The 25,054-nt window shown below is 42.3% G+C and overlaps 2 protein-coding genes across 13 annotated transcripts; both read left to right on the forward strand.

Moving 5' to 3' along the window:
- Window positions 1-186: 186 nt before the first annotated feature.
- Window positions 187-9,292, forward strand: mbd3b (methyl-CpG binding domain protein 3b). Of its 12 annotated transcripts, none has more exons than XM_008407149.3 (8): window positions 256-343; window positions 3,360-3,425; window positions 3,954-4,113; window positions 5,319-5,456; window positions 5,639-5,729; window positions 5,813-5,990; window positions 6,343-6,495; window positions 7,383-8,488. In XM_008407149.3, the coding sequence occupies exons 1-7, from the start codon at window positions 330-332 to the stop codon at window positions 6,488-6,490; spliced, it is 795 nt and encodes a 264-aa protein (XP_008405371.1). In that variant the 5' UTR covers window positions 256-329; the 3' UTR covers window positions 6,491-6,495; window positions 7,383-8,488. The 12 variants fall into 12 exon arrangements, with proteins under 12 accessions (XP_008405373.1, XP_008405371.1, XP_008405370.1 ...); XM_008407148.3 differs by having other exon boundaries at window positions 257-343; window positions 3,357-3,425; XM_081606470.1 differs by having other exon boundaries at window positions 315-343; window positions 3,357-3,386.
- LOC103463657 (unconventional myosin-Va) lies at window positions 9,262-24,834 on the forward strand. The gene is made up of 35 exons (XM_008407153.3): window positions 9,262-9,394; window positions 9,963-10,073; window positions 10,170-10,338; window positions 11,190-11,334; window positions 11,491-11,647; window positions 11,729-11,872; window positions 11,972-12,053; window positions 12,136-12,243; window positions 12,335-12,447; window positions 12,715-12,983; window positions 13,088-13,169; window positions 13,896-14,036; window positions 14,572-14,703; window positions 14,792-14,875; window positions 14,998-15,114; window positions 15,202-15,299; window positions 15,413-15,499; window positions 15,639-15,959; window positions 16,503-16,659; window positions 17,547-17,786; window positions 17,876-18,085; window positions 18,561-18,654; window positions 18,782-18,930; window positions 19,040-19,255; window positions 19,356-19,456; window positions 19,932-20,046; window positions 20,373-20,478; window positions 20,637-20,759; window positions 21,170-21,321; window positions 21,522-21,611; window positions 21,736-21,868; window positions 21,963-22,260; window positions 23,455-23,629; window positions 23,731-23,811; window positions 23,920-24,834. The coding sequence occupies exons 1-35, from the start codon at window positions 9,368-9,370 to the stop codon at window positions 24,079-24,081; spliced, it is 4,989 nt and encodes a 1,662-aa protein (XP_008405375.2). The 5' UTR covers window positions 9,262-9,367; the 3' UTR covers window positions 24,082-24,834.
- The last annotated feature ends 220 nt before the right edge of the window (window positions 24,835-25,054 follow it).

Raw genomic sequence — 25,054 nt, forward strand, 5'->3', positions numbered from 1 at the left:
TATTATTATTGTGACAAAAATCTTCCATATTTAAACATCCTAGGTGCGTTTAGGGAACTTTAAAAACTACAGAAAACAGTGTAATGAACTTAAGGAGGGAAAAAAATACACCTGTAGCTTTCAACGCCTGTTAAAATGTGTACAGCATAGTCGACAATAGCTGGAGTGTTACTGCTGGAGGACCAGACATTGAGCCTAGACGCACACTGCGATATTTGCGTGGATAATGTCTTTCATTTTTAACATCGGAGGGGGGAGGGGACTGAAAGAGGAGAGGGGAGAAGGGATTTAACACAGCAAGAGGCTGAAAGCGTGATAGTGTCCTCAAGATGGATAAAAACGAGTAAGTACACCGGCTAAACAATGAACAAAACGCCTACAAGGGAGTTAGTTGCTGTAATTCTCATGTTTGGTGCCATTTTTAATGTAAACATGGAAAGTATGTTTATCATCGATTAGGCAAACGCTGCGGTCTCGCTCTCTGCTAACAGCAGTCCGGTGGGGTCTCCTGAATCTGTCGCTCTCGTTTTTTGTTTTTTTCATTTAAACCACTTTTGCAAAGTTAAATGTTTCGTTTAAGTACATCGATATGTGTAGTGCATTGAAATGTGTTTTCAACGTAAGGAGTTAACCGTATAAAATACATGCAAGTGTTTGTGCGTCGGTTTTCAAACGCGTTTACACAAGAGTCTCTAAGAACGTGACATGTATTTTACATTATTCGCGTTCATTTCACTGGATCTACTTTGTTCATTGAAATGAAAAAAGCCGGCTCCAAGTCTGAAGGACAACGGTCTTCATTGTCGTGGTGAAACGACCCCCCTTTTTTGTCGTGTAACTTACGTAGAACTTGCGCATTTAAATTCACAATGCAGTGCAATTTATATGTATATTTTTTATCACTGCTTCTGTTAGTTTCAGCGGCGGTAATGGAGGCTGTCATTGCTGCTTCGGGATTGCTCTACTTTCTGTTGTCACGTTTATGTTCTCCATACGTTAATGGAGATGTTATGATGGCTGCAAGCGTTCAAACAGAACAAAAAGCTGGACTTCCTTTACGTGTCAAAATAAAAAATGAACGACCTAACTTGTATTATCAGATAAACAAAGCACACATATAAGAAATGAAGCTGTTTTAGTTTCTGTTTTTTTTTTTTTTTTGCTTGACAAATGAAATTTATAAACAGTTACGACTTGTGAATTTGTTATGTTTATTTGTTGCTTAGTGTCTATATTAATGCAAACTTCATTGAATGAAGGGTTTCTGGGTGGTTATGCCATATCCTCGCTTTAGAGTGCTGGAGACTCATCAAAAAATATGGCAAACCTTTTAATAAGCCTACTATTTCTATTAAATATTCTAACAAATATTGTTCTGTCATTTCTGAATGAATCAGTTTTTCTGATTAATTGTAAATGGTGATATTTCTAAACAGTGCTGCTATCTTGCCAGATCCCTCTTGAAAAAGAGATTATAGATCTCGGCTAGGTTTAATCTGGCTTTACACGTCTATGGCAGAACATGTGTGCAAGTTAAATAGATTAATTTTATAATCACTCTACCACTGTAAATTCATGAGCGCTTTTAGAAAGATAAATGTATGAAGAATTCATTGAAGATTAGTAAGAGCTAAACCGGGTATTGGAAAAAGTATCTGCCCAGTTTTTTTGGGTCACTTGGTAGATATTTTGTTCCAATTACTGCCTAACATGAGATTATTAATTAATGGTACTCAAATTAAAGACAGATTTTTTTGTCTTCATTTTTTTTCGATGTGAGCTCATACTACTGTAAAACATTGCATATTTATGGGTTGCCATTTGTTTGGCCAGCAATAGAAATATTGGGAGGGGAAAAAGCTTGGGTGGGAGGAAGATAAGAATTAGATTAACCCCATGTCTTGTTAGCTGAATAACTTTAAATAACACCCATGGTGACAATCTTAAAATAATATTAATAATGACAAGAAAACTATTGAATCTGGCATGTGGTTATTAAATTAAAATTATTTGAATACTGAACTTAAGGATTGCTTTTCTGTTATTCGATTTATGAAATTGTAAAAAATAATGACTTTTGGGATAATGTCTGTTATTTGAGATAAACTAACATGGTGGCTGTTCTGCTAATGTGTAGGGATGTCAATGTGTATCTTTCTGTCATATTAAAATTTGAGGGACAGCTTAATTATATGTAGTATTGTTATTACTCTTTTTTACTCATCAAATTTTAATTTATTTTATTTGTGTTACATTTTTTTTATTAAATCAGGAAGAATAAAACTTTGTATGAATTAGTCCAAAACACCAAACAATGGTATTATATTAGGCTGTGGCCACAGTTTTTTTCCCTCATGCCAGCAGACAGGCTTCATAGGAAACAAATTCATATGTTTAATTGTTTTTTGTGGTTTCTAAACATCTGACCTAATTTCATTACTTTAGGCATTTCTAATGCCATTTAAACAAGGATGTAATGAACACAAAATACCTGAATTATTAACGTGACAATTTTCATGTTGTCATATTAAAATGTTAATAGACTAAACGAATTACTGCAATTGGTGCTTCGTGACCTATATTGAGAACTCAACATAAATTTTTAGGACATTTTTTTCCAGAAGCTTTTCTTTTGAAGTCTTAAACCTGAAGCGTCCGGTCTAGCTCCGCGCTGCTCCGTTTTTCCTTTGCGGATGTAGTTCCAACGGTGACACGCAGGTGGTGATGGGGCCGAGATCTGCGCGGAGCGATCTCCGCAGCCACAAAGAGACTATATGCTTTTAGCCGGGAGATCCCATTACAGGGGGCACGCGCTTTAAAATGGTTGAAACAAAAGCGTGAGAAGCTCCAGACCAGCCTTTCAGATTGCAGCGACACGTTTTTCCAAAATCCGACCTGGCTGTTTGCCGTAACTTTTAGCGGATTCTCTGGCCAGCCGCGGGGGAAATGGAGAAGAAAAGGTGGGATTGCTCTGCTCTCCCCAAAGGCTGGAAAATGGAAGAAGTGACCAGAAAGTCGGGTTTGTCAGCTGGGAAAAGCGATGTCTATTATTTTAGGTACTAAACGACTGATAACTTGAAGTACACCACAGTTACACCATACACCGAGATTGCGGACGGAAGCAGACAGGAAAATGAGCAGGGTGGTCGGTACAAAAAAAAAAAAAAAAAAGTTTTGAAGGAAAAGGGGAGGGGGTTGTCTGTTTTTGTGGGAGGACAAGCAGGCCACCTCCTCCCAGAAGGAGTCCTTTCAGCCGTACAGGCCCGCCTGGGCCTTAATGGTCAACAAAAGTCAGTGTGATCTCCGTTAATAATTCTCTCTGTTTCCCATTGAAGTCAAGATTTGTTCTCATTTAGCAGAGGAGAAGAGCAAGATGAGGATCAGAGGCAAGACAGGGGGGAGGCGGGTCGGTTGTATAGCTTGTGGTAGGCTGACTGTACAATCATAACAGTTGACGGTTCTGTGTCATGTCAGATGCGTTTGCATGAGATACTAGCACGAATCCACCCACCGTGTTTCTTTGTTGTTCATTGATCAGGCTTCGAGATACTGATGCTCCTTTTAGGTGCAGCTGCCGTGTCTCCATTGTAAACACTAGGTGTCCGTTTCGCCATCTTTACTTTGTGTTCATTCATATCTTGTGGTACTTTTTTTTAACATTGTTCTGAATAATTGTTTTTGTCATATTCATTTCTGACTAGTTTTACTAAAATTCTGTTGCTCTTCATTAGACAAGAACTTAATTGAGTTTTTGTTTTTCATTTTAAAAAACGCATTCATTTCTGTGATTTCAGCATCATCGCTCGTCTAGATGTGTAAAAATGCTTTTGTTGCACGTTGTTGTGGCTCCTTGTGTGGATGTTGTCTGAATATCAGTCTTAGTATAAGTATAATAAGCCTGTGTCTTTTTCTGGAGCAACAGTTTGTACTAATACAGTCATATTTCTCGTCAGTCCATCTGGGAAGAAGTTTAGGAGCAAGCCTCAGCTGGCCCGTTACCTCGGTAACCAGATGGACCTCAGCTCCTTTGATTTTCGCACGGGGAAGATGCTGATGAGCAAACTGAACAAGAACCGCCAGAGACTGAGATACGACAACAACAACCAGAACAAGGCGAGACGATTTTAAAATTTAAAATTTTACATACATGCTCAAATTTATACACACACACACACACACACACACACACACACACTGATTTATAGATGAATGTCTCTTAGCAAGTTGCAAAGACAAAAACCACACCGAGCTTATGGGATAGTTCTGGCTTGACATTTGACCCATCTTCCTAGCAAACACTTAGCTATAAAGCATTTATAATTCATGTGTGATTCATATATAATTCAGGTCAGGACAGAGCTTCCCAAAATCTTTGCAGGAGCCGTCCTTTTTCTTTTCTTAGACCAATGTTGATGTGTTTGGCTGCAGTGTCCTGTCTAGTTGAGATTAGGTTTAAAAATCTGGAGGGTATGTCCATTTATTTTTTGGTTTTCTTCAGCAAATTAGCCCCATAGCATGATGCTGCCACCACAATGCTCAGCAGTATTCTTACAATTCAATCTTTTTTTTTTTTCACCTGACCATAAAACTTTTACTCTTGCGGGAATTCGGCTTCCTTTTTAATCTATTTCCTTTTTTATTTCCCTTTTTTTTTGTCTGGGTCAGATGGTTGAAACTTAGACATATTTCAGTGTCCCAGTAGGACAGATGAAGGATCCCAGACACACATCCAAACTGGTTAATTAATAGGCAAAGGAGGTGCAACAAGCAATGGGACTTTTCTGTCATAACAAAATATGTGAATATTTCATTGTGTTGATATTTGACACAAGAGTTTTGTGTTTTTTAAGGACCCTCTTCATATCACAATTATACTGATACTGATGGGACCATAAGCCAGGCGGTTTTGAGTGTTTGTTCACACGCAGCCTGAGAATGGGTCTCCTGTGTTCAGACCCACTATATGCAAAGTAAAAGCAAGTTGAGACACAATGATGCAACCGTAATACAACACTCTTCCTCAAATGTCACTCAGAAAAGTTTTTCTATGCAAATTAGTTCTGCTTGATCTCAAAGCAGTGTGTTTGCTTTTAAGTGAACTGTTGAAAGAGTAAATACGCCGTGTGATCAAGTTTCATCCCCTTTTTTTTTCTTTTTTTTTTTTACCGAGCTGCAAAACAAACAGGACATTATTGCAGCTAAACGTTCGTTTCCAAACCGATTGTTTTCCTCTCAGATTTTTGTTGCATTATTTACAGAGTCCAAATCAGCCTTGGTCAATAATCCTTCCTCTATTCTCCGCTCCTTTAATTTCCCAGGGCAAACCTGACTTAAACACGTCGCTGCCGGTAAGACAGACGGCCTCCATTTTCAAGCAGCCTGTTACAAAGGTTACCAACCATCCCAACAACAAAGTGAAGACGGATCCTCAGAAAGCCGTCGATCAGCCCCGACAGGTGAACAGCCCCCGGTTACTATCATAAGCGTCTCGCTGCCTCGCAAACCAGAAAGACGGGTTTCACACACAAACCATACTGTGACGTATTAGGTGTCACAAGGGGTAAAAGTTTACTTTTCAATTTCCTGTATTGTGAGTTTACATCTTGAAATGGGAACAACATCTTTTTTTCTCCCCCAGCTTTTCTGGGAGAAAAAGCTCAGTGGTCTTAACGCGTATGACATCGCAGAGGAGCTGGTGAAGACGATGGAGCTGCCTAAAGGCCTGCAGGGTAAAACCGCTCGATCCGTTAACCGGAGCGATAACGTTTCTGGAGAAAGTCGTCCTGAAAATGTCTCGACGACTCTCCTGCAGGTGTCGGGCCGGGCTGCACGGACAAAACGCTCCTGTCGGCCATAGCGAGTGCCCTGCACACGAGCGCCGCTCCGATCACGGGCCAGCTGTCTGCGGCGGTGGAGAAGAACCCAGGCGTGTGGCTGAACACCGCCCAGCCGCTCTGCAAGGCCTTTATAGTCACAGACGAGGACATCCGGTATGTTGTTGGTACCAAAACAATCACTCCGTTAATTACTACAATTGTGTTTCAAACCAAGCAGTCGGATCTGAAATTACTTCCTGGTGAAACGTTTGGATTGGTCAGTTTCAGAGACATGCAGTTAAATAAAGGGGAAATATCCGCTGGACTCTGGGAACAATGCTGCTCGTTTTACGTTTACATGACTTCCATTTAATATGTAATGCTCGTAATCCAGCCAAGCTTGCTGTAACCTGATTGCTTGTTAGCAGTACCCGCAGCGACCACCGGGCCTGTGCAGAATCCGCAGCATCTGCTCCGAGCTCCAACTGTCGCCTCCTAACGACTTCCTGTTGCGCTTGTGTTGCAGGAAACAGGAGGAGCTGGTGTACAGCGTCAGGAAGAGGCTGGAGGAGGCGCTGATGGCCGACATGCTGGCCCACGTCGAGGAGGCCGCCAGCGAGGGGGAGCCCCCGAAGGACGAGGGCAATGGCAGCGAAGACATGGAGACCGTATAGCACAGGTAGCAGAGGCGCTGACGAAGGCCCCACAGGGGGGCTGGGCCTTTAAATTCATGCATGCGCCTTTAGGTTTCTATGCCAGCAGAATTATCTGATACAGCAACTCAAAGTAGTTCACAATTGGGGAAATGGAAGAAAAACATTTCATTTTTACAATTTATTTTATTTTTTTTAACCAAAAAAATCTGAAAAGTGTGGCATGCATTTTTTTTTATTTAGCCCATTTTTACTGACTGCAACCATTTTAATTTCAGAATTTGTTTAATTTGTAAATTTTAATGACCTTTTTCACAGTGTCATAATTTGAGACGCTGAATTTTGGGTTTCTCTTACCTGCATATATAATCATTAAAATTACAAAAGAGGTTTAGAATTAATCACTACGTTTGAGTCTACATAACACGTGAGACAACCGGCAAGAAATGCTGAACTTTTTATGCAATATGAATTTTATTTTTATTTTAGATGCGCCTGTAAGTATTTCTGACCCGAGACCATCCCGCCCATTCGTACCATGTAAAAGTGGTGGCAGCATCATGCTGTGGAGATGCTTGTCCTCTGCTGGGAAGCCGATCAGAGTTGATCTAAATATAGGACGATCTTAGAAGATAATTGTTTTTATTTTTTCATAAAAATTTGTCTTGAATACATGTCACATTTTTACAGAACGTTTATAATAATAAAAAAAGTTGACAACCATGTATTGTTTCAAATTTTGGACTATTTTGTGTTGATATTTTACATAAATCCTAATAAAACGCTCTGAAACCTTTGCGTCTGTTAACTTCAGGTTCATGTCTAGAATAAGTGGAAGAATCAGATTCTGCTCAATCGAATGGAGTCCAGACGAAACGCTTCCTAACTCGCTGGTGATTGTTTCTCCCGGCAGGTTTGCTGTGAAGACCAATTGGACTCATTCACCCCCCCGCCCCCCATCCCCATCCTCACCCCCACCGTAAACACGAGCGTTAACCGTAGGATTTCCATTCCAGTGCGGCCCTGAAGAACTGTCCCTCGGTGTCCAGTCTAGGCGTCCACTCACTCCAGAAGACCCTCGGCCGGCCATTTTATTACAACCCGTGATCGTCTCCACCAAGTGGGACTCGGTGACTGTATTTAAGAGCGCAGATGATTTTTAATTAGCAAAGCAGACAACTATGAATGACTTAAATATATTCGATATAATTTCCTTACAATGTGTCAAAGATGAGTGTTTAGTGTTAAATGTATTTTTTACTAAAACGTCTCGGATGGATTTGTGTTGTTTGTTTTTGTTGGCGACAATCATGTCAGATCCAAATGGTTCAGGTCAGCAGACAGCCGGCGTGTTTGCCCCCCCCCCCAGTTTGTTTCAGGCACCTTTTGAGGCGAATGTTTTTTGTACTGTACTGCATCCGTTTTTGGAAATTTAAAGTGAACTGTCTCAGCTCATCTTGTCATACTTTGTATTTAAATGTCTTGTTGAAATCATGCTCAGTGTTGGTTAGAGAAAAGAGGTGTGTCTTTAATTTTATTTTTTTCCTTTAGCTTTCAGAGCATTTGGTGGTTTGGTTTTGCTTATTTTTTGTTTTTTATCACTAATCTGGGAGCTTAGAAACGTTTAAGAGTGCTTTTGTACATTTTGGTTCTGCTTTTTTTTTTTTTTTTGGTGCGTCATCACACACTCGCCGCCTCTTTTAAAAATTCATGCACAAAACCGGCGACGACAGATGGGGTGGTTTCCAAGGAGAAAGGGTTTTACAGTTTCTGTGCTGGCTCACAACATCCAGCTGAAATCATGAAATGCCCCACCCAACCAGAGCGGGCCGATTGCTGAAATGTGTTAAATAAATAAAAATGTCACTATGGTACCAAACCTCTGCATTTTGTTCTTATGCACATTTTACATAGAGTACAGTACAAATGCTTGGGGAGTTAATTGGGACTAATTGTGAAAAGCCAACAGAAAGTAGTGCATAATTGTTGTGGTTTTACATAATAAAAATCTGAAAAGTGTGTCAGGCATTTTTTTTTTTTAACCTTCAGAAACTATTTTGCTTCAATCACTTTATAAGCCCAAACTAAGGATAGCGTTGCTCTCTTATGCTGCAGTTTTAAAGACGATATGTATTCTGGATTATTTATTTAATTTTTTTTGACTGGGCCATCCTAACACATTATTTGATTAGTCATGGAGAGCTACTTCCCTTCAAGGTTTCGACGAGTCTCTTCCGTTACACACCTGAAGTGGAATGACATGTTGATGAGGGAACTCATCCATTTGATTCAGGTGTGTTGGATAAGGGACACGCCTGCAACTCCAGTCCTTGAATGACACTGACCTGCAAGTTTTGGACGAATCCCTGCTCCAACACACCTGAATCAAATAATTGGTTAATTACAAACTTTTGCAAAAATCTTGCTGACGTGGGACTTTTGAAGACAAGTTGTCTTTATTGTTTTTGCTGACCTGTAGAGTAAAATCAGCTACATAGAAATCAATGGCAAAAGTTACTTATTATATTGATTAAAATAAAAAAAATTTTTTTAACTCATCTCCTAAAATCCCAATGTGACGAAATGTGAAAAAGTTAAGCATGAATATCAGTCAAGGACCTTGTAGATGTTGTCCTCAGTTTAGCAAATAGGTGCCACTGAGAGGGGGGGGGAATATCCTGAGCTGCTGCTCCTGAGTGTGATTTATCAATCTTTGCTCATCCATTTGCTGCAGATTAACAGTTAACCCGCTCGCCTCTTTATGTGAGTGTGAACAAAGTGCAAAACTGCCGTCAGCTGGACGGAGGCAGAGGACACCGGCCGCTCCTCGGGCAGGAACATGCAGACCGGGCTGAGGTTTCACATCAAGTCTCTTCACAGCTTGGAAAGGATAAAAACATGGCAACTCTGGAGCTATACACAAAGGTGAGCTGAAATATAGAAATACATGTAAATATTTATATACATCAAGCGTGCAGATTAACTTTAATTTAGCTTTCAGAATTGCCCCCCAGATGACGGGTTGGTAGGATCGTTGTTCTTAAAGCTGTTCATTACCTGACAGATTTCAAATTACTCGGATAAATATCTGCAAAGAGTTTAAATTCATCTGTTGGAGCAAATGAATAAATGAATATGTTGCCGGTGAAAAATAGTTACGCACACAGGCAGTTCAGAGAGAGGATGACCAGTGTTAATTTTTAACAGTTTAAGAGCTTTTTGTGCTGATGGGTGTCAAATGAGCAGCCTGGGTGGGGTGAGGAAATGTGACGGCATAATTTAATAGTTCAATTTAGAAAAAAAAAAAAATCCTGATTATAAAGATGTTTTCTCAACTGATGCTCGGATTGCTTTCCTGCAGAATGTGTTTGTCTTCTAACAGCACTTTGAAATGCCTTGCTGCTGAAATGTGCTATACAAATAAAATTTGATTGATTGATTGATTGATTCTAAGCGGTTCTGTAGTTACACACCTGTCTTGTCACTTCGTCAGGGGGCAGGTGTGTGGGTGCCTGACCCAGAAGCAGTTTGGGTCTCAGCCAGTCTCCTGAGGGACTACAAACCCGGAGACGAACAGCTTTTGCTGCGACTCCAGAATGGAAATGTGAGCCAGTTTCCCTCATGAAAACTAAGTTTGTCACGAAATACAAATTGATTTTTGCAGCACTGATGACCTCCAACTCAATTTACTCTTGGTTAGGAGGTCCATTACTCTGTGGACTCCCCGTCCGATCTCCCCCCGCTGGGGAATCCCGACATCCTGGAGGGGGAGAACGACCTGACGGCTCTCAGCTTCCTGCACGAGCCTGCTGTGCTGCACAACCTCCGGGTCCGCTTCCTGGACTACAGCAGCATCTACACGTACTGCGGTGAGACTAAACAATGACCACAAGACGGCAGAAACATTTCGGGGAATGTTATGTTTGATAGATGAAATCTAACGGGGCTGGAAGAAGATCGAAGAACTTTTGGACGGTAATAAAAAAAGAAAACAGCGGCCTGCTCCTGGGTGCTTCTGTTTGTGTTGTTACAGCCCGTAATAACGTCTCCAAATCATAAACTCAAAGGTTAAGACTCGGAGGGAACTCCCACATCCTCACAGTGTGTAAAACTTTTAGAAGATGTAGTTAGACTGAGGATTTAAAATCATTTTTAAAATGTTTGTGGAGTTAAAAATTTGTATCATTTGAACGTCAATCTGTTTAGGCAGAATAGATAAAGCGGTCACATGTTTCACTGTACTTTGCTGGGATTTTATGTCGCATCAGGCTGAATCAGATGTATGGAGTATATCTGAGAACAGCAACTCATAAGTCTTGCCACGTATTCTAAGTTGTATTTAGGTCTGGACTTTGACTAGGCCGTTCTAACACATTGCGTTCAGTGTGGCGAAAAAATTTAGAGCAATTTACCATTTTTCTTCCACTTCACTTTTCTGCACTAATTTGCATTCATATTCATCGTTGCAATACGGCAAATTACATTAAGGGTTGTTTGTGAAATTATAAAATGTTATTTTAATGGGTATGAAAGATGGATAACCTCTGATTTACATGGACATGATCACAACTAGAATCAAATTAAGTTTTACAGTTAAGCTAAAGATCTTGAACAAGTGTTTAAGCTTTGCTTTCCCTTTTTAACTAAAAACTGACTTACAGTCTTATCCTCAGGATATGCTTGATGCTTTGAAGGTTTCCTTCTCTGTCTCTCCCTGCAGGTATTGTGTTGGTAGCCATAAATCCCTACGATCAGCTGTCCATATATGGCGAGGAGGTAATAGACGCTTACAGCGGTCAGGACATGGGTGACATGGAGCCTCACATCTTCTCTGTGGCCGAGGACGCCTACCGCACCATGACCAGGTGAGAGGTCAAGGAAATGAAGACGGGTTCAGTTTTTGCCACGGCTCTTAATCTGTAAAGACCATTTAGAGATTCAGTGTGTTTGTGATTTAGTTTGTTGAAGCACTTTGCGACTCTTGTGTTGAAATGTGCTATGTAAATACTTTTTTTTCTCAGGGAAGAGAGGAATCAGTCCATCATCATCAGTGGGGAGTCTGGCTCTGGAAAAACGGTTTCAGCCAAATTCACCATGCGATATTTTGCTGTGGTCGGAGGAGCGGCTCAACAGACCAGCGTGGAGGAGAGGGTGCTGGCTTCAAACCCCATCATGGAGGTAAATGGAGGGGCGGGGGATGGTTTCACCCTTAGCTTTTTCTTTCTATTTTTTTATGTCACGCCTCTGTTTTGTTTGTAGTCCATAGGGAATGCCAAAACCACCCGGAATGACAACAGCAGCCGCTTCGGGAAGTACATCGAGATCGGTTTTGGTAGAAAGGGGGACATCATCGGGGCAAACATGCGGACCTATCTGCTGGAGAAGTCTAGGGTTGTCTTTCAGGTGGGATTCTTCAGCTTGTTGCTGATTTAAAGTTCTTAATGATGCAAATACTCATGAGTTTTTTCCCTGTTTAATTTATTTATTTTTTCTATGTGCAAGGCGTCATCAGAGAGAAACTACCACATATTCTATCAGCTGTGTGCAGCCAGAGATCTGCCTGAAATGAGATCACTCAGACTGGGTGGGCCCCTGCTTCACACCGCTTCTGATTTTTATTCCTGCTCTGCTGATGGACTGACATGTTCTTGTTGTGTTTACTTCAGAGCCCCCTGAACATTTCCACTACACCAAACAGGGAGGAGAGATGCAGATTCCCGGCACGGACGATCTGTCGGACCTGGAGAGAACTCGCAGGGCTTTCACCGTCCTCGGTATTCCGCTCTTAAAGTCGCACGTTTGTATGAATGTAAAGTTCAACAGCATGAACAGAGAAGCTTCATCTTCCTTATGCTGAATCTGCAGGTGTGCAGCCTGAGCAGCAAATGGAGCTCTTCAGGATCCTGTCCGCCGTTCTGCACCTGGGAAACGTCAACATTCAAGCCAGCGGCAGAAGCGCCGACAGGAGTTACATCAACGTAATCATTATTATCCATTTCCGTTCTCCTATTTCATATTCTAATTAATTTGTAGTCATGTGAAAAAGGTTTTGAACCCTTTGCGACCTCCTGGATGAATTGTTTCTTGGAAGGATTCGCAGTTGTTTTCTCCATGTGTGGATGATGCCCTCTCGATGATGACCTGAGTGCCTTAGTATTCACTCAGGTCATCTTTGCCTGACACTAAAATATGTTTGATGATCTGAAGCAAGCTGTAGCAGTACGGGTTTTCTGTTTCCTCCTCAGGCAGACGACCGCTCTCTGGCCGTCTTCTCCAAGCTGCTGGGAGTGGAGGGATCTCAGATGGCTCACTGGCTGTGCAGCCGCAGGCTGGCGGTGGGTGGAGAGATGCTGGTGAAGCCCATGACTGGTCAGCAGGCTCTGGAAGCCAGAGACGCTCTTTCCAAACACATCTACGGTCAGCTGTTCACGTGGACGGTCCAGCGGCTCAACTCGGCCCTGCGATCGCAGAAGGGGAAAACCAAATCTTTCATAGGAGTGTTGGATATCTACGGGTAAATGATGACCTTTGGCTCTTTTGTTTGTGTGCAGCAAGAGCTCACGTCTTGCTCTGTGTGTAATGGTTTAACAAGTCCCTCGTTTTGTTTGTTGGTTGCAGGTTTGAGACTTTTGACCAGAACAGCTTTGAGCAGTTCTGTATAAATTATGCAAACGAAAAACTTCAGCAGCAGTTTAACAGGGTGAGTTGCATCGCATGTTTGCTCTAAATGTTTTACAGAACCGCGAAGGCTCTATTTATGAGGTTTATATTTTCATGTTTATGCTCTCTTTAGCATTGCCCTTCCGCCTTTGCAACGGAAATGTTCATTCCTTTTTATTTTAATTTTACATTTCTAATACAATTAATGGATTTTCTGTATGAATTTTCTGTATGAATAACATTAGCAATACAAAATTGAAGGCGGTCCCAGCAGCCAATTGACCTAAAATCAGAAGCTCAGCTTCTGCAGTGCGGGAGCTGCAACCACCGTGAAGCTGCGGCCACAACGGAGTAATTTACGAGCTTCAACAGATGCTGTGAAAATAGAAGTTTTTCTACAGATTGTAATGCCTGATTGGATATTTCATGTAGAAATGGTTGCAGATCATGAGTATGCTGTTTTAGCAAAAAAAAAAAATGCTGTATGTTTTTGCATTTTATAAACAAGTAGAACATGTATAGAGACTTTCTCACAAGTAGTGGAAATATTTTCATGTAATGTGAAATTCAATTTCGATTCATCTGCTTGTCTTCTTTCATCCATTTTATATTACTTTCTGTTTTTGTTCCCTTTTTGCCCGTCTAAATGTGGTCTTGATATTTTGTAAACCCCTTTGACAGCAGAGGCTCATGTTTTCTAAAATATTTTGTGCTCATCTGTTTCCCAAGTTTACTTTTATATATCTTTGTCTTTTCTTCTTTCAAGCACGTCTTCCATTTGGAGCAGGAGGAGTACGTCAGGGAGGAGTTGGCTTGGAACCGGATCGAATTCAGCGACAACCAGGAGTGCATCAATCTCATCGAAGGCCCTCTGGGAATATTTGACCTGCTGGACGAAGAGTGCCGGGTCAGTCTCGGAGTCTCTGTTTGCTAATTCGAAAGGAATCGCCATTCTCACAACTTGTGGCTTTTGGCTCATGGCGGTCTCAATTAATTTCCAAATGTTGGCATCATTCCAGCCTTTCCTGGATCTACAATCCCGATCCTCCCAGTAACTTTGTCAGCATTATCTTTTGTATGCAGTGATTGTGGGAAAATATCGCAGCAGTGAACAGAAGCAGCTGAAAGTCTCAGTTGTACACATCATCAGTTTTACTTCTAAGGATTAAATTGTTTATTTGTTTGGCCCCAAAAAGTCATTTCAGGCTAATGCCACATGTGCTGGATGGAATGTAAGTTTAGAAAAAAAACGAATGAACAATTTCATTTGGCTCTGGTACGGAAGAAAACAACTCGCAATTAAACATACTGGGAAACATTTGGAAAAAGTGGACACTGATCGATGTACTGATTCTTTCTCAACGTATTAACTCACGATGTTTGAAATGCTCCATCATGGTTGTCTGTGAGATGACGCATATATTTCTTCTTGAATTACCCAGATGCCGAAGGGGTCTGATGAGAACTGGGCCCGAAAGCTGTACGACCAACACCTGGCCAGCAAGTCCCACCCTCACTTTGGGAAGCCCAGGATGACAAACAGTGCCTTCATTGTTTTCCACTTTGCTGACACGGTAAGGAATCAGACGCTCCAATTGTTTCCACCCGTTATAAAACTCAATATTTTATGCGTTTTTAAATATCTTTATCCCCTCAAATCAGGTGCAATATGAATGCGGCGGATTTCTAGACAAGAACCGAGACACTGTGTTTGAGGAGCTCATCAACATTCTCAAAGCAAGTCAGGTAGAGACCTGATCAATACCAAAGTCAAACAATGGTGTGTGTTTTCTCAGTAAACGGTGCCGCCCCGTTCCCTGTGTGTGTGTGTGTGTGTGTGTCTCGCTCTCGCTCTCTCTCTCTCTCAGTCTGAGCTGGTGGCTGAGCTGTTCCAGCAGCAGGGAGGTGCTCCCTCTGTGGCCAATGGGAGCGTTCGCTCAGGAAAAAGAGCCGCCAGAGAACACAAGCTGACTGTAGGCTACCAGGTGAGCTCTCTTTTTTTTTTTTTCCCATTTGTTTTGTTTGTTTTTTTAAGCCTCAGCCTCATAGTGCATTGCTTTTTTTGTGGTCAGTTTCGTCAGTCCTTACAGATGTTAATGGACACCCTGAACAGCACCACTCCTCACTATGTGCGTTGTATTAAACCCAACGACCTAAAAGCAGCTTTTATGTGAGTCTGTGCTGTTATTCGATCATGCCAACCAAAGCATGTGTGCATATGTATTACTTTTTTTTTTTTGTCTTTGCATGCACTCATAAAGGTCCGTCCTCCACTTTTTACAGGTTCGACCCACAGCGGACGGTGCAGCAGCTGAGAGCTTGTGGGGTTCTGGAAACTATTCGCATCAGCGCAGCCGGTTATCCATCCAGGTGCTGGACACTTAGTTGATTATTTACTCTTTGTAAATAAATGAAAAACAGAGACGAAGTGAAAGAAAGTCTAAACCTTCCATATTTTTAACATTTGAAGTTAATTTCTATCAAATGACATGTTTATCTCCTCACCCAGATGGACATACGAGGAGTTCTTCAGCAGGTATCGTCTCCTCCTTCGAGGACCCCAGAGCCAGGATCAGGCTCAGGCCTCATGCAGACGGGCTCTGCCTCAGCTCATCCCAGACACCGACCAGTACTGCTTCGGAAAGACCAAAGTGTTTTTCCGAGCCGGTCAGGTGGCCGTCCTGGAGAGACTGAGGTCCGAGCGGCTGTGTGCCGCTGCTGTGACCATTCAGCGCCACGCCAAAGGCTGGTTGGCTCGGATCAGATACAGCCGGGTCCTCTGGGCGGCTGCTACCATCCAGAGATTCACCAGAGGAGCTCTGGCCAGACGGTGAGGAGAGATGTTTATTATTGAGCTTCTAGCTCTCTGGACTTCTGGACAATCCACTGAACACGGTGCCTTACTGAAGGATTCACACCCCTAGAACCATTTCATCTGATTTTGGTTGAGAGCCACAAAATGATTACTCTCAAGTAGCCAAGAGTCCAATTGTTTTTCTGGGGGAGCTGCAGATGTCCACAGCTCAGGTGGGGAGGGGGAAAAATATTAGTTTTGCTTTAATGGAAGCAAAACAAGAAAATATATACTTCACACTACAAAGTTGTCTCTTTAAAAGTGACTAATACTTGATTAGCAGGTCTACATGTATAGTGTCACAAAATGCTCAAGTTTCCATGCTAAGACAAGTCACAAGTAAGTGTGTTAAAAAAATAAATAAATAAAAAAATCAGTGACCTGCAGTCACATTCATAGCAAAATTTAGCTTTTCTGATTTTATTTGCTTTTTTCAGTTTTAGTAAATGACCAGTTTGCTCAAACCAACGCATGTCTGAAAACAGTTTATTTACTGTGTGTGTTTGTGTGTGTCTGCAGGCGGGCTCTGACTCTGCGCTACACAAAGGCTGCCATAGTGATCCAGAAGACGTACCGGATGGTGGTGGTCAGGCAGCTTTTCCTCATGATCCGAGACGCCACCGTCACCATCCAGGCCTTCACCAGGGGGACTCTGGCACGCCGCAGATACAGACAGGTCAGCATTCAGAGCCGGAATATTATCTCTCTCTACCTGATGTCGAAGTTATGAATTACCAGTGATTGGATGTAACAAAGTCCAGGTACTTTAGTTAAGTACATTTTAAATTTACTCCAGGGTACTTTCAATTTTTACTCCACTCTAGTTTGCATTAAATATATGTCAATTCTTTTCCACTGCATTTCCATAATGTGTTGCATTACATGTTTCATTCACGTCCCATCACATTATGTTTTTTTTTGTTGTTTTTTTTACATTTGCCTACAAGTTTGAAAGTAATCGATGACTTATTCGAGCTAAACGGTAAAATAAATCCCCAGATTCCATTGAGACATTACAAAGTTGAATATAGAATATTTTTTTAATCTATACTGACAAACTGGAGTGGAAATGATCAGTGCTTATTCCTATGTTAGGGTGTCTAGTGTAGATTTTCTTTTTTTCTTTTTTTGTCAGCCAGATAACTTTTGCTTGTATGTTAAAATAACACATTATTTTAGCTTTGTGCTGAATAAAAACTTTCACAGGTATAATCATCCCTCTTTCTTGTTTAGCTTGGCGGCATTTAACTCTGCAGGTCATCCCTGAAATAAACTCGGAGTAAACACAATAAAAAGATGCTTTATCCGCAGTATTGTTCATTAAAATGACACACTATTGATGTATTAAAGAGAAAATACTTATGTAGACCTTTCCATTAGAGAAAACATTTTTACTTTCAGTACTAATTTATATTTAAAAGCAAGTGTCTATAAGTACATATAAACAGACAAAAATGTACTCTAGTAAAAGAAACATTTTTACTTAAGTTCGGTGTTTGAGCGCCGTCTCCACCACCGAGTTTCACATCTGACAAGTGAAAGTCTTTTTCCTTTGCTCCTCAGCTGATGGCGGAGCGGGCCGCCGTGCTGCTCCAGGCGACGGTGCGTGGCTGGCTGGCGAGGCGGGCGTACCGGCGGGTGCGCGCCGCGGTCATATTCATGCAGTGCTGCGTTCGCCGCAAGGCCAGCAGGAGGGAGCTGCTGAGGCTGAAGGCCGAGGCCCGCTCCGTGGAGCGGTACAGGGAGCTCAACAAGGGCATGGAGGTCAAACTGATGCAGCTGCAGCTTAGAGTCGACCAACAGGTGGGTCACGGAGAGAATCTGATTTCTAAAACATGAAATTCTGCCGGATTAGAGATCTGGTTTCGTCACGCTTTCTGTGTTGTGGCAAGGCGAGGGAGAGCGCCGCTCTGAGAGAGACTCTCCACTCGGAGCGAGAGGCTGCCAGTGCCGAGCTGGAGGCTCTGAGGGGGATCATCCAGAAACTGGAAAACCAGAAACTGGAGAAGCCGCCGCCTTCCCCGGCGGTCAGCAAGAAGGAGGTGGAGGAAAAGAGGAGAGCGGAGGAGAAAGCCGCTCAAGAGATCCTTCGACTCACACAGGTGAAACGATCCGAATGAAATTAAAGGAGACGAGTTCCTACATTTGTCTTATTGGTTGCACTGCAAAAACACAAAATCTTTCTAGTGCAAAAGCTTTTTAGGTTTCTAGTGCAAAAATCTTAGTACACTCAAGATGAGACAAATTTATTTGGCATGATGTAGGAGTTTATCTCAACAATTCCTTAACATTTATTATTAATTTTCCATATGAGGGAAAAATGTCTTGTTCCACTGGCAGATTCGAGTACTTTTTCATCAATGTTAAGGAACATGATTTCCCTTTGGGATCAATAAAGTATGTATGTAGCTAGCTATAGTCTCTATTTGTTGCTGGAAAGTTGCTTGTAATTTAGTTTTTGTCTCGTTTCACGTGTACTAAGATATTTGCACTAGAAACGAGATCAAAATACTCATAAAATTTTCTGGTTTTTTTTTGCTGTTTCTCTTGATTTTAATACTCGTGTAATTGTCTAAGGAGATGCAAGCATTGCAGAAAGACAAGGAGAACATCAGCAAGGAGAAGGAAGATCTCACCGCTCGGCTCCACGAGAAAGAGAGAACACAAAACGGTGCGGCTCTACTTCTTCTCCTCGCTGCATTAATCAACTTTTTTTTTTCCCCGTCTTGCCACAGTTTTGAACAGTTTTTTTTTTTTTTCCCACTTTTTCTTTCGGTTTATCCTCTTTATGTATGCAGAGTGTATACAAAAGGCCGTGCTAGAGGGCAGCGCAGCTCTGCAGTCCGAGCTGGATGAGGAGAAGATGAAGTACCAGGGTCTCCTGAGGGAGCTCACCAGACTGGAGCAGAGATACGACAACCTGAGGGAGATGAATCTGCTCACCGAGGTCCACAGCAGCACCTAAATGAGAGATCGTACCCTTAGTCCAGCTGGATAGCTTCACTTCTCTCGCCCCCCTCTCTTTCTCTCTCTCTCTCTCTCTCGTCCCAACGCAGCGCTCCAGAGGACACAGAAGGACCGACTCGGCTCAGAGTCTGATCTCCGAGCCTCTCTCTCCGTGCTCCACTCCGCTGTCGCCCCAGTCTCTCACGCCGCTCTCGGGGTCCCCCTTCGCATCGGCGTTCCCGTCCCCTGAGGAGAGGCGCAGGATCAGCGTGACGTCCCCGACTCCGGAGAGGAGAATCTCGGTGTTGAGCTCGGAGACGCCGCTGGTCAGGAAACGCCCCGAGAGGGAACGAAGCTTTTGTTTTAAACTCGCGCGGGACGTTTTGTGAACGACACACGGACGTGTTGGTGTGTTGGCTTCGACAGGATCAGCTGATGGAGAAGGTGGACGTGGCCAAAGACCCAGCAGTGAAGAAGAAAGGAGAAGACCTGGAGTACGCTTATGATGCCGTACGAGTGGCCAACAAGTCAGTTCTTCCTCCGTCGCTTCATGTATTGATGACCTTTGCACTTTTTCCACATTTTATGATGTTATAGCCACAAACTTCAGTGAATTTTACAAGTATTTTATATACACACCCATCTATACCAACTTTACCCATTTAGACATTTCTTTTCTCCTAATTGATCTTTGTAAAATTCCGTTTTTTGCTTAATGACAAAATTTTATGCACTGGAATTCATTCCGGGGTTTGAGAGTAAACAGGGTTATATACAGGTGCGTGCCACACTTTTCAAGGCTTTATTTGTAGGAACAATGTATAATTTCACCTCCACTTCACAATTATGCTCTACTAAGAAAAGGCATTAGAGGTTTGCAACAAAATGTGAAAAAGTTCAAGAGGTATAAACACTTTTTTTTTTTTTTTCTTTTTTAAGTGACTGTAGCTTCATGCTTGACGTTTTCAGCGAAGGCGTTTAATCTGTCCTGGTGTCTGTCAGGTTTCTGGAGAGCCAGCTGCAGAAGCAGCAGACTGAGTGGAAGGACGAACTCCAGGACCTGAGGAACCAGCTCAGTCACAAGATCTGTTCTGGTTCCTCTCCTGCAAAGAAACGGGTGAGAATGTAATCTAGTTGCTTAAAGCAGCGGCGGCATTGGTAAGTTTTTATTTTGGGATCTAAGATCTCATTTACAAGAGAGATCTGTAACAAAGAGCAAGTTTAAGATGAGATTTGGATTTTTTTTTATCGATCATGTTTCCTTATTTACGTTCAGATTTCTCTATACTAAACCTTAAGTGTCAAATGGTGATCAGATTCTGGTAATTTATGCCGTTATTCAGAGATTTCTAAACATGACGGTGAAGTGTGATTCTCCTGTTGTGACTGAACTGCAACAACTTTGGATCCTCAAGTTAAGGGTCTGAATGTTTCTCCCATTAGGATGTGTGGCAGCTGCTGGAAGCCAGAGAGTTTGAGTGCATGAGGCTGCGCAGGGAGCTGAAGGAGCTGAGGCACACGGCGACTCTCAGACACCAGCTGACGCAAGGTGAGTCTTCCTCCTTGAGCCCAACACGAAGTAAAATCACTGCAGTGAAACAAACCTATGGTCCTGTGACGTCGTCTCCATTTGCACTTTTAAATATTTTTTTATTTTAAAATTTTCTTTCCCATTCAGTCAGGTTTGAGTTTTTCTTTCGTTTCCAGTTTCGCTGTCGGCTCCAACCACAGAGACGTTCTGTGCCGCTCGGCCGAAACCGGCAGCCGTTCCCGGTTTGCTGGAGTGCAGGAAGAGAGACGAAACCAAACTCATCAGGAACCTCATCGCGGGTGAGCTCCGTCTCATCCAGCACCTTCCACATTTAAACTCATTTTTAGTGCAGAGGAAGCGGAGGGTAGACAATGTATGGACGTGTTTGAATCATTTTCCTAAACTTTTATTTTATTTTGAAGGAAAATAAACAATTATTTATAAGTGTTTGTACAGTAATATATAGCCATTAAAAATGTAGTTTTTTTTTTTTTTTAAATATAATTGTAACTTTAAATATTGAGTTTTACACCTTGGTGTAACACCACTTGTTTTAGTGGTTTAATTTTTTCTCTTTTCCTTTTACATACAGTGTTCTGTTGTGCCAGGTTTCCCTTCAGTCCAAACAGAAACCCCGTTTGATCAGGTGCATGACAATTATTCGGTCACATTTCTTGAACTCCTCTCCGGTCCTCTCGCTGTCCCGCAGACCTCCGCTCTGAAGGCGCGCTGGCTCTGCCTCCCGGTTTGCCGGCCAGCGTGATCTTCCTCTGCGTCCGTCAGGCCGACTGCAGCGGAGACGAGGGTCGCGCTCGCTCGCTCTGCAGCGCCGCCCTCATCGCCATCAAGGCCGCTCTCAAGGTAACCGGAGCTCTGGTTGCTGTGCGTGTGCCAGAAGGGAGCAGCGAAATGTAATTATAGAGGCAGATCCCATCATGTTGGGTGGAAGGGAGGGGGGAGGACCTGCAGCCAACTTTCAAACACTTGGAGAAATAAAATGTTTTATAAAAAAATCTTTTCCGTCAGTGTGATCTTGTTCTAACAGCGTTTTCCTTCTTCAGAAGCAAACCTCTGATCTTGACATGACTGCTCTGTGGCTGAAAAATGTTGCTCTTTTGCACGACCTGTTGACCCAACATTCTCCAAAACGGGTAACCGACGCCTGCTGGTCATTTTCAGTTTCCTGACAGAACTTTGTTTTTTTTTTTTTTAAACTGTACATGCAGTCTGGTTGTGGTTTCCATGATAACAACTCTTTGGTGTTTGGCTTCTCAGAGTCTGGACTCTGATGAGCCCGTTCCTATGACGACCGACCTGAGCGACTTGATCCGCTCCCTGAGTGACCTTTGCATCCAGGCCTATCAGCAGCTGCTCTCAATCACCGAGGCACAGCTGCAGAAACTCATCGGTAACTCTACAGTGACGTCACGCCGGTGCTGCCGACGCTTTTCCCTCCACTAAACTTTATAACTCCCCCTCTCCCTTCTCGTTCTCCGCCTCAGTCCCGGCCCTCCTGGAGAGCGACACCATCGCCGGTCTGTCCGGCTCAGCGGTGAAACTGGTCGTCTCCAGGAAGCGGGCGGGCTCGGAGCCTCGGCCGCTCAGCGCTGACGCTCCCACCATGGCGTCTGTGCTGAGGCAGCTCGGAGTGCTTCACGCCGCCCTGAGCCGCCAGGCTCTGCCCCAGAGTCTGGTGGAGCAAGCTTTCCGCCAGATGACCTACCTCATCTGCGCCTCTGCGCTCAACAACCTGCTGCTGAGGAAAGACATGTGCTGCTGGAGCCGTGGCATGCAAATACGGTACACGGTCGCAAACAAACGCCCCAGCCTGTTTTTTTTTTTTTATCCATTTAGTAACTTTAATGTCGTTAATTATGTAATGAAAAAGGCAGAGAGGTATCGGTACATCCTTACTAAGGTGATCATGTCGGATAAACTTAATTCAACTGCCAATGTCGACACAAAGTTATCGCATAATGGTGAAATAAAAGAGTATATTGGATTTTTTTTTTTTTAACTATTTAAAATAAAAATATGAGAAGTGTAACGCGCCTTAGGTGTTCAGCCCCGCTAAGTCAATATTTTTGTGTAAATCTCTACCAGCTTTGCTCATTTAGATACAGATCCTTTCGCTAATTCATCTCATGAAATCGACTCGGTCATCTGGGAACTCAGCTTCCACTGTTTAAGAGTTCAAAGATTTATGTCTTTATTTATTTTTAATTGTCATATCATCTTACTTGTTTGTGGTACAAAAATCGAACTCGGGTTTTGAGATCCAAAAATGACATTTTGACCCCGTCTAACCTGAGCAGCTGAGCAACTTAAAAAAAAAAAAAACTTAGTTGCCTACTAGTTTTCTTGGAAACTGATTTGTCCACCTGAGCAGCAGATCTCTGCAGCTCCTCCATGCTTCCCTGATCAGGCACAAAAAGGTGGACTTTGGTCTGAATGCAGTCATTTGTCTTGGATTTTATTTAAATTGATGGTTTAAATGGTTGCCAGTAGTTTCAATTATTATTTTTTTAATCATGTGACTTTTGTCCGACTTACCATTTTCACCAGTCTGTATCTGGCCTACATGGAAAATGCCATGTGTGGCACAGAACATAAAGAAACGTCTAAGGTGAAATAAATAAATCTTCAGCACAGAAAGCTGCCAGTGGATTGGGAGAGAGATGGAGCTCAAAGATTTAGTGAAGACTTAAAAAATAATGTTTTCAATATTTTGAACAAAATGTTAAAGTATTTAGAAAGTTTATTCCACTTGAAAATTGCTCATGACTTTATGCTGAATGTAATCGCATAAATTACATTCTAGTTTGTGGTTGGAATGTTGAAACAGAGATGCGTTCAAGGCCCCATGTTGAAATGGGAAATGAAATTAACCTGTGGGCTGTGACAATAACTATAACTCCCAAAGCGCTGCACTTTTTAACACATCCAACTCATTTACCGGCGAACATTTTTATTGTTTGTTTTTAATTCCCTCAGTTACAACGTCAGTGTGCTCGAAGAATGGTTGCGCAGCCGAGGCCTGGCAGCAGGGGGCGCTGTGGCCACACTGGAGCCGCTCATCCAGGCAGTTCAGCTGCTGCAGGTGGGGAAAAAGACGGATGCAGATGCTCAGGCCATAGTCCGGACCTGCACCGCTCTCTCCAGCAAGCAGGTGGGTCCGTTTCTGACTTCCAGAAGGAATTCGTTTCAACAATGTTATTTTCTACAGGCATTTTCTAAATCCAAGCCTCACTGGGTATTTCTTTTCTGCAGATTATGAAGATCCTGACTCTCTACACTCCCCACAGTGATCTTGATGAAAAAGTCTCTCTAAATTTCATTCGCACCGTCCAGGTATACCGCCCGCCTCTGTAAAAATCTGACATTTTTACAGATTGAAGCATCATTTCGTTAAAATGATGCCTCTCAGGTCAGTGCTGATGGTCTTCTCTGTTCCAATAGGAGCTTGTCAGAAGCCGCTCTGACAGTCAGCCTCCACAGCTCCTCATGGACGTGAGGAGAGCGTTCCCCGTCACCGTTCCCTACTCGCCTCCCCCGGCCCTCAGCGCAGACGAATTAGTCATCCCAGACTCCCTCAAGATCTCTTTTCTACGCAGATCCTAGAAGAGCACTACTCCATATGCTGAATGCTGCATTCTGAAATTTAAACGCCTTTCCGACCATTAGTGCCGCAACTATTTTCAAACAAAAATTATTAGTCTAAGAAGCCCTCGGGTTATATTTTTCTAACTTAATGAGTCCAGCATTACTGGTCTCTGCTACCGTATCCAGTTCTATACTGATCATGTAGAAATGTCCAGGCTTAAATTTGAAGATGAATGCAGATACCATGTTGAAAAAATATATTGACAAAATCCCAGGTTCAACAAATCTGTAAACAGTTTATTTTTTTAAGAGTTCTAAAGAACTTCGGAATAGTAAATCATATCTTTCCATTTGTCTCTGATATAAATGCCATTAGAAACCAGTTTGTTTAGATACTCTCCCCTAGACGGCAATCTGTTTCCACCACACAGTGAGGATGGAAAAGGAAGAAAAACCAAAATGTCTGCAGCAGTTTTAAGTTTTAGAAATCAGCATTAGAAGTTTTCCACAGATCAGCTGGTTTGTTAGAAGGCAAAAATGTTTGTTCTTTTACCATCACAAATGTAAACATGTGGCGTTTGATAATCTGTACTCTGCTTTGGTTGGATCAGTCTAAAAAATGTTTTTGTTTTTCAAATAAAGCAAGTTTTGTGAAAAGGCACCTTATGCCCACTGTTAAGGTGGAGGATCTGTGATGCTGTGGGCTTGTATGACAACATGAGCTCTGTTGAATAAATGGATGTTGTCTGTTGAGAACATGCTTTCAACACAGGAATGACTCAGAATCTTTTAGATCGTCTAAAGCCAACAAGTGTGACTTTGGTGATTCTTATTAAAAATGAAATTCCTTAACATTTTATCTCCAATAGATGTTCTAAAAAGTCGGGTTGATTTTTTTTATTTTTTAAGATATACAGCTACAATAAAAGAACCATATTGGCCACTTCACAGTTTTTGACCAGATATACCAACCAATGTATCCACTTCAGCG

This window comes from Poecilia reticulata, chromosome 4 (genome assembly GCF_904066995.2).
Source record: "Poecilia reticulata chromosome 4, P_reticulata-male-v2, whole genome shotgun sequence".
In the NCBI taxonomy this organism is placed as follows: domain Eukaryota; kingdom Metazoa; phylum Chordata; class Actinopteri; order Cyprinodontiformes; family Poeciliidae; genus Poecilia; species Poecilia reticulata.